Source organism: Medicago sativa, chromosome 3 (assembly GCF_051527215.1).
Source record: "Medicago sativa cultivar Bolivia chromosome 3, Bolivia_mono, whole genome shotgun sequence".
Lineage (NCBI taxonomy): Eukaryota > Viridiplantae > Streptophyta > Magnoliopsida > Fabales > Fabaceae > Medicago > Medicago sativa.
The window spans coordinates 31,305,047-31,314,741 of NC_140751.1; the positions used below are offsets into that span (position 1 = coordinate 31,305,047).

Genomic DNA, 9,695 nt, shown 5'->3' on the forward strand with positions numbered 1-9,695 from the left:
TCTTGGTGATACTTGAATGATTTATTTTTATTTTTGTTGTTGTGTTTATATGTTGCTATGAACTATCATCTTTATTAGATTTGAGGTATTTGAAATTTGGATATTTTAAGTAAATATTGTTCTAATCGTTATACTATGTTGACTGTGTGTCTCTGACATAACGACCTCTCCTGAAAAGTTGAATAAGACATAATGGACAAAAGACAACTACTTCAATAGACAATTAGGGTTGACAGTTGGTATATTTTGAATAAAATGTGACACAGCCTATGGAACATAAGAAATTTTTCTCAGACCAATGCTTATCATAAAGTAAACCCAGGTCAATGTTATGATAAATTAAACTTAGAAGATTTAAGATTATAATGTAGTTTTTTTTTTTTTGAATAAATTATGTAGTTGATTAAGCTAGTTATCTTTGGTGTATTCCAATTGTTGTCCAGGTACCTATGCTGTAAGTAAAATTACATAGCTTATTGTTATGTTAAAGCTGAAATTGAATTGTACCAGTAAGTAAATAGTTGCAATAGTCACAACCGATTCTTTTCATGTAGATTCAACTAGGTTTTATGTTTGCCGTTGAAATGGTTGCAATGGTCATTTTACTGTTAGAATAGTTGCAATAGTCAGTTCACTGTTTTTATTCGTCAAATTCATGATTTATTTTTCTTCTTCTTATCTGCACAAAATGCAGACATTTAGCGACAAATTTCTGATTGCCTGCTGCACAAAATTCTGTTTGAAAATAGAATGTTTCCAGTAACCCACAATGGTACCTCAAACGACAGATTGCAATGATTTTTCAATCAGAAGAAATCCCTACAAGTTACAAAGATCCGACTTGTCCGTGAAAGATACCCCTCTCTCACAGATCCAAAATAATATTCATCCCCTTTCCTCCCCCACCTACAACTACTGATAAGCACCCAAGCACTTTGGAAACCCTCCTTTAGAAGCTAGCTGATAACATGTAAAATGCACTATTATTTTGACTCGACTCACACATGTTTTGATCTTGATTTCTTTAGATTTTTGCATTGTTATGTTGGTATTGTGTGTCTATTTCAGGTATATGTTGATTAAAGGTCATGCGCGTCGTTATTAGGAAAAATGGTGGTGGAAAAAGAAGAAAAAAAAAAGGTTAAAAGGCCAACAAGTCAGATGGAAAGGAAAGTCCAACACATGAGTCAAGTTGAATATGTCTTCACGTTTCAGAAGCACTTTGCCCACTTCCTCCATATTCTCCACTACCTTAGACATGATCTGAAGCACTCTCTGTTGAATTTTTTCCTATATATAGACCTTGGAGAATCAGTTGTAGACACCAAGCTTTTTAGAGATTTTTGTTTAAGCTTTCAATTTACTTTTAGCCACCGCAATTTACAATTCAGTTCTGCAAATTATTTTCCATTCAAAACCTTTATGTACCGTACAATTATATATATATAATTTCAGTTCTAGTTTTCTTTGATTTTGGATTGATACGTGATCTTAGTTCCCTTATTTTATTCTTCCCTTTAAATTCCAAATAAGCTGCTACCGTTCCATGTTAAATTATTGTCGCGGTCAACAGTTTTGTTTGCTTTAAATTCCAATTCTAATTTAGTACTGTTGCTGCTGGTGTTATTTCATTCAAATTGCTGATTGTTGCTGCTGTTCACTGTTGCGTTGGTTTCCTAATCATCGTTCAAATTGCTGCGGTTCCATTCGATTCCAATTGCTTGCAACTGCTGATGCCGCGGCTGTTATTTTTAGAGTAGTCATCACTCACAGGTTCTTGTTTACTTTGTTTCTATTCATTTATTTTGTTCGTGTGTTTCTCTGTTCCATTATAATAATTAGCATGCATGAACCATTGTTTATTTATTAGTTATATCATGTCAGAGTAGATTTTTAGAGTCCGGAATGTAATGAACGTCGTACCAATGGTGCTCTGTTAATTTGTATGATTAGTAATTGTAACAGGAATTATTTTTAAGTCTAAAAATTCTGGTTTTTAACGATGAATGTTTACGGTGAAAGCTGAAATAAAGTGATACGGGTTTCATATCGAAAGAGTGAAACCTATATCTGACCTTAGAATTTTTAGGAATTGATTTTGAAATACAGCGAAAGCGTTTTCTTTAATTAATTTAGAAATTTCTAATTTTCAAAAAGGCTATTTTAAACTTGTGGTCGTACACGCGAAAGCTGGCGTCTGTGAGTTTAAAATACGGTACTAGTTATGCGAAAGCTAACAGGACCTTTAAATTAAAATTTCTACTAAAAATAACTTTTCAAGAGTAAATTGATTATTTTTCAAACGGAGTTTTGACGTTGTAAGGCGTACACGCGAAAGCTGTCGAATAGATTACAAAGTCGAAATTCGGTGTCGTACATGCGAAAGCTGACGACCCCTTTAATTTAATTCTTTTTACGCGCGAAAATATTGTCTTGTTACAATAATAAAATACAATTTAGCAAGCATCAACGGTCGACACGAATTATATTCCGGTCTCTCGTCATTAAAATTAATTTAAAACAAAGTTATTTTCCAATTTTGCAACCAAATTAATTAGAACCGCCTTAGATAAACACCGTGACAATAGATAACGGTACTTGACATTGGTCTCTGTGGGATTCGACATCTTTTATACTAAAACCGATATTTCCGTGCACTTGCGGACCTATCAAGTTTTTGGCGCCGTTGCCGGGGACCAATTTAGGCAATATCGTAACTCCGTTGTCACACCGTATAGACTAAGGCATTTTATTTTATTTTATTTATTTAAAAAAAAAAAAAAATCAAAAAAAAATTGCATGCGAAGAACGAAAAGTGCCGATAATCTTATAAGACCCATAGACGAAATCGAGCGCTACTTCCGAGTAAGACGCAGACTACACCTTGAAACACCTTTAGAGTCTGAAACTCAGACAGAAATGGGCGACGCTAACGATAATCGGCCACTTAAGGAATTCGCTGTGCCCTCTGACGAGGAGCCTCATACGAGCATTGTTCGTCCCGCGATTGCGGCGAACAATTTCGAACTCAAACCGTCTCTACTGCAAATAGTGCAGCAGAACCAATTCTCCGGAAACCCGACGGAGGATCCGAACTTGCACCTTTCTGTCTTCGTGCAGTTCGCAGATACGTTAAAGGCAAATGGCGTCGACCCTGAAGCCATTCGTTTGCGCCTATTCCCATTCTCCCTAAGGGACCGAGCCAGAGCGTGGCTACAATCCCTACCGTCCAATTCCATTACAACATGGAATGAGCTCAAGAAGGCGTTCCTAGCTAGATACTTTCCGCCGAGCAAAACGGCACAACTCAGGAACCAAATCACCTGCTTTAGGCAGACAGACGGTGAGTCGCTTTTCGAAGCATGGGAGAGATACAAGGAATTAATGAGAGCTTGCCCACACCATGGACTAGAGAAGTGGCTCATAATTCATACCTTCTACAATGGTCTATTGTATAACACAAGAATGACCCTTGATGCTGCTGCGGGAGGTGCTCTCATGAACAAACCGTTTAATGACGCCTATGCTCTTATCGAAGACATGGCGCAAAACCATTACCAGTGGGGGAGCGAACGCGCTCAAGTGGAGAAAACACAACCCAAAGCAGGAATGTACGAAGTTAGCAACCTTGACCACATGAATGCTAGAGTGGATGCGTTGTACCATAAGCTTGACAACTTGTCCCTCGCTCCACCAGCTACTGCTGCTGCTGTGACTCCAAATTGCGAAATTTGTGGAGTCCTTGGACACATCGCTGCCGAATGTCAATTGCTAGCTGGAACCGATCAGGCAAACTATGCGCAAGGTAACCCGTACTCTAACACGTACAACCCAGGATTGAGAAACCACCCTAATTTTTCCTACAAGAATAACAATCCTACCTTTGCGCCCAGTCCTGCACCTGCAAATCCCCCTGGTTTTCAAGGCCAAAGAGGAGCCCCTGTTGCTCCTGTTGTTCCTAAAAAGTCAAACCTGGAACTTATGATGGAAAACTTCATTTTGGCTCAAACTCAGCAAAACAAAGAGTTCATGAATCAAAACATTCATACAAATGAATTGATTAAGCAGTTGGCAAACAAAGTTGATGCTATGGCCACCCATAATAAAATGCTAGAAACGCAGATTTCCCAAGTGGCCCAACAGCAGGCAGCTACTGCTGCCCCAGCCGGAACATTCCCAGGCCAACCGCAACCAAACCCCAAGGGACACGCTAACGCTATAACGCTTCGAAGCGGAACAGAGTTAGAAGATCCCGTTGCTGTGAGAGTTAGAGACCGGGACGTAGGAAAAGGTATTGACTCTGACAAAAACACTGAGAGTGAACCCGTTGACCATGGGCAAATATCCAAGCCTAAGGAGGTAGTGGAGAGTGAAAAAGAAAAACCTTATGTACCCCCTCCTCCATACAAACCTCCAATACCTTACCCTCAAAGACTCGCAAAGTCTAAAACAGAAGGTCAGTTTAAGAAGTTCGTAGAACTTCTAAAGACGCTTCATCTCAGTATTCCTTTCTCGGAGGCGATAACTCAAATGCCTTCGTATGCTAAGTTTTTAAAGGAAATACTGACTAACAAGAGGAAGATCGATGATGATGGTACCGTAGCACTCACTGAGGAGTGTAGCGCCATCATTCAAAATAAGATGCCGCCAAAGCTAAAAGATCCAGGGAGTTTTTCAATTCCTTGTGTCATCGGAAACCATATCATCGATAAAGCTCTGTGTGATTTAGGTGCTAGTGTGAGTCTGATTCCCCTGTCTATCTGTAAAAGGCTAAATCTAGGAGAGTTGAAACCAACCAAAATGTCCTTACAATTAGCTGACCGTTCCATAAAATACCCAGTTGGAATACTGGAAGATGTTCCTTTAAGAATCGGTCAGTTATACATTCCCACTGATTTTGTTGTCATGGACATAAGTGAAGACTCTCACACCCCAATCCTCCTAGGAAGACCCTTTCTAGCCACTGCCGGTGCTATTATTGATGTAAAGAGAGGAAAGCTTACCTTTGAGGTTGGTGAAGAAAAGATTGAGTTCATACTGTCTAAATTCATGAAAGGCCCTGCCATAAATGACACATGTTGCTTTGTTGACATAATTGATGAATGCATTAAGGAACTGTCGTCAGAAGCTCCACCAACTGAGATGATGGTTGCGACTTCGACAGAGGAACTAAAGGAAGACGAGGATGATATTTCTCAACTTCTAGAATGCCTCGACCTTACTCCTGATCCGATGCCTGAACCAGAGCAACCAAAGATAGAGCTCAAAGAACTTCCCCAAAGCCTTAGATATGAGTTTTTAGACAGTGAATTGAATCACCCAGTCATAGTTAATGCCAACCTAGGAAAAGAGGAAACAAAGAAACTCCTTGATGTGTTAAGAAGATATCCCAAAGCAATAGGTTACACAATTAATGATCTCACGGGAATCAGTCCCTCTGTTTGTATGCACAGGATTATGCTAGAAGAGGATTCTAAAACCTCTAGAGAGCATCAGAGGAGACTGAACCCTAACATGAGCGAAGTGGTAAAGAAAGAAGTAATGAAGCTTCTTGATGCTGGGATTATCTATCCTATATCTGATAGTAAGTGGGTTAGTCCGGTGCACGTGGTACCAAAGAAAGGTGGCATGACGGTGGTGCAGAACGAGAAAGGAGTCTCAGTCGCCAAGCGCACAGTAACGGGATGGAGGATGTGCATTGATTATAGAAAGCTAAACAAAGCAACCAGGAAGGATCATTTTCCACTCCCGTTCATAGACCAGATGCTTGAGCGTTTAGCTAGGCACTCGTATTTTTGCTACCTGGACGGTTATTCGGGATTCTTTCAAATCCCAATTCACCCGGACGACCAAGAGAAAACTACTTTCACATGCCCATATGGCACATTTGCCTACCGGCGAATGCCATTCGGACTGTGTAACGCACCTGCAACATTCCAGAGATGCATGATGGCAATCTTTGCCGACTTCCTAGAAGACATTATGGAAGTTTTCATGGATGACTTTTCTGTGTGCGGTTCAAGTTTTGAAAAATGTCTAGCCAACTTGGAGAAAGTATTGGAGAGGTGTGTAAAGGTCAACCTCGTGTTAAACTGGGAAAAGTGCCACTTTATGGTAAATGAAGGCATAGTCCTTGGCCATGTGGTGTCCAACAGAGGAATCGAGGTTGACAAAGCAAAAATTGAAGTTATTGAGAATTTGCAGCCTCCCACAACTGTAAGAGAGGTCCGTAGTTTTCTGGGACATGCTGGTTTCTACCGGCGGTTCATCAAAGACTTCTCAAAAATCACCAAGCCATTAACTGGCCTTTTGATGAAAGACGCTGAATTCATCTTCGATGAACAATGCCTTGAGTCTTTCCAACTGCTGAAACGTGCATTGATCTCTGCCCCTATAATGCAACCTCCAGATTGGACCCAACCATTTGAGATCATGTGCGACGCTAGTGATTATGCAGTAGGTGCTGTTTTGGGACAGCGCAAAGATAAGAAATTACATGCAATCTATTACGCTAGTAGGACACTTGACGAAGCTCAGATTAATTATGCCACGACTGAAAAGGAGCTTCTAGCCATTGTTTTTGCAATTGATAAGTTTCGTTCCTATCTAGTGGGATCGAAGATTATCATTTACACAGACCATGCAGCTATCAGGTACCTACTAAGCAAGAAAGATGCAAAACCGAGACTTATTCGGTGGATACTACTGCTTCAAGAGTTTGACATGGAGATCCGAGATAAAAAGGGAACAGAGAATGTAGTAGCGGATCACTTGTCAAGAATCAATGATGGTAAAGTGGAAGAATTGCCCATAAATGACCATTTCCCTTATGATAGGTTGGTGGCATTTGTTAGAGCTGAGGCACCTAGATATGGTCATCTTGTAGACTTCCTAGAGGAAGGAAGCTCAAGCATAAAAAAGGATCCAGAGGAGGCATTAGCTTTGGGTAAAACTACAGTTCCATGGTACGCTGATATCATCAACTACCTATCTGCTGGAGTTCTGCCTCCCGATCTGACCTATCAGCAAAAGAAAAAGTTTTTCCATGACCTTAAGCAATACTACTGGGATGACCCCCTTTTATTTAAGAGAGGTGTTGATGGAATCTTCCGTCGATGTATCCCAGAAGATGAGATAGAAAGTGTCATTACCCACTGCCACTCCTCGCCATGTGGAGGACATATGGGTAAGTCTAAAACTGCTGCAAAGATCCTTCAAGCTGGCCTTTTCTGGCCCACCATGTTCCGAGATGTTCATATTTTCACTATGGAATGTGATCGATGCCAGCGCACCGGAAACATCTCCGGGAGACATGAAATGCCCCAAAAATACATCTTGGAAGTGGAAGTCTTTGACGTCTGGGGAATTGATTTTATGGGTCCTTTTCCGTCATCGATGGGAAATAAATACATACTTGTTGCCGTGGACTACGTGTCAAAATGGATCGAGGCCATTGCCTCTCCCACTAATGATGCAAAAGTAGTGGTTAAGATGTTCAAAAACGTCATATTCCCAAGATTTGGTGTCCCTAGGCTTGTCATCAGTGATGGTGGATCTCACTTTATATCAAAAATATTTGAAAACCTTATGACAAAGTACGGAGTGCGGCACAGAGCGGTTACCCCTTATCATCCACAGACAAACGGAATGGCAGAAATCTCTAACAGAGAAATTAAGCAAATCCTAGAGAAAACTGTCTCTGTTTCAAGGAAAGACTGGTCTTCAAAGTTAAATGATGCGCTCTGGGCCTATAGGACGGCATACAAAACACCCATTGGAACCACCCCTTTTAAGCTGGTCTACGGCAAATCCTGCCATCTCCCGGTAGAGCTAGAACATAAAGCATATTGGGCCATCAAAGCCCTGAACATGAACCATAGTGATGCCGGAGGAAAAAGGATGTTAGACCTGCATGAATTAGAGGAGTTGAGGTTAGATGCGTATGAGAATGCCTTGATCTATAAAGAAAGGACTAAAAAGTGGCATGATAGGCGCATTACTAGAAGGGAGTTCAATGAGGGCGAGTTAGTACTGCTATTTAACTCTAGGCTGAAACTTTTCCCTGGAAAACTTCGCTCTAGATGGAGTGGACCATTTGAAGTTACTAAAGTTAACCAATCCGGTGCAATTGAAGTTTGGAGTGGATCCACCGGAAAGTTCATAGTAAACGGCCAGAGACTGAAGCACTACCATCCAGCAGAGAAAATAGGACATGTCGCTACTCTAGTGATGTGTCCCCCTTAAGGGCCAAGCACTGAAAAGTCGAGCTACAGACATTAAACGAAGCGCTGCGTGGGAGGCAACCCACGAGTTTAAGTTTAGTTTTTTTAGCTAATTAAGTGAATAAAAAGATGCAATCGAAGATGATCAACACCATAATCCACCCCCTCCCCCATATTTTCATGCTAACATTTCCGCAGGTACAAACCACTTCATGATCATGCGTATGTACACGCCCCAGTTGATTCTATCGACGATTGATCTTGCTCGGTAATATCTTTCTTTTTCTCATATTTTTGTTTATTTTCATTGAGGTCAATGTAGGTTTTAAGTGTGGGGGAGGAATTTCCCACCTTAATGGTTTAGGATCTTCATTTTCATTAATAAAGTAGTGTTATCGAGTCAATGCATGTGCTGTCGAGTCATTTATGCTTGTGTTTTTGCTTTGTTATTTAATTTTCCTATTTCTTGAACCAATAAAATAAATTCCCAAATTTTCAAAAAAAAAAAAAAAATAATAATAATATATTTGTTTTTCTTATTTGAAGGTTGAGTTTGATGATGATTTTGTGCATGTAAACACCTTTTCCTTTTTAAATCTCACTAAACTCATATCAGTTTCATTGTGAAAATTCTCTTTTTGAGAAAAGCACAAAGTTGCAGTCTTTGAGTAAGTGTATGAGTAGGTATTTTAAGGAGCACGTTCTAACTTTAATGGTAACTTAGACCCTTAAAAGTCTTCAGAGTAAAAGTAGTATAAGTTTGTGTGGGAAATAATGTGCCTTATTGTTATAAATTGTTAAACTAAAATGGGGCGGGAGAATGGCACCAACATGTGGAGGAAAGGACATTCTCTCTCTGACTTCCTAAATGTGGTGGTGACTCCCTAAATTGAGCTTAAGTTCCAAATCCCTCAAAAGAGGAAATAAATTCATCAAAGCTAGGGGGAAAGGACACCCTCTCCATAAAGACTTCCTACGCGGAGATGATAAAAATTTTGCAGCACTACTTAGGGTGATTTTGAATCTAGGAGGAAAGGACACCCTCTCCATAAAGACTTCCTATGAGGATAGATAGCCCCTAAGCAATCTGCAGTCCCTTGTGCTTAAATTGTTAATTTAATTCTAACTAAATTCCCATCTCTCTTATATGAAATGAAGAAATGACTTTTCTCGGTTGATTTACTGTTGAAGTTAGAACCTGTTTTCCTCATAATACCTCTTACACAGGCGCAATAAAAAGCTGGACTCCACACACACACTCACTTGAAACTGTTGTAGGGTTGATGTGATCTTTGAAAAGTGTTTAGGTTGTGATAAGTGCACCCTGAGAACAAAGCCTTGAAAAATAATAATGTAATTGATTTTTAGTTGATTATGTTTTTCTGAATTATGTTGATGTTGTCCCTTGTCTCTTGCTTGAGGACAAGCAATGGTTCAAGTGTAGGGGAGTTTGATAACATGTAAAATGCACTA

General features: G+C 39.9%; 1 protein-coding gene and 1 non-coding gene across 2 annotated transcripts; one reads left to right on the plus strand and one right to left on the minus strand.

Moving 5' to 3' along the window:
- The first annotated feature begins 2,612 nt into the window (after positions 1-2,612).
- On the plus strand, positions 2,613-8,735 carry LOC146937124 (uncharacterized). Its single transcript, XM_085751582.1, has one exon. It carries the CDS (start codon positions 2,800-2,802, stop codon positions 8,242-8,244), a length of 5,445 nt encoding a protein of 1,814 aa, XP_085607708.1. The 5' UTR covers positions 2,613-2,799; the 3' UTR covers positions 8,245-8,735.
- Positions 3,304-3,410, minus strand: LOC146937125 (small nucleolar RNA R71). Its single transcript, XR_015033695.1, has one exon. It is a non-coding gene; the product is annotated as a small nucleolar RNA R71 (small nucleolar RNA).
- Positions 8,736-9,695: the final 960 nt, after the last annotated feature.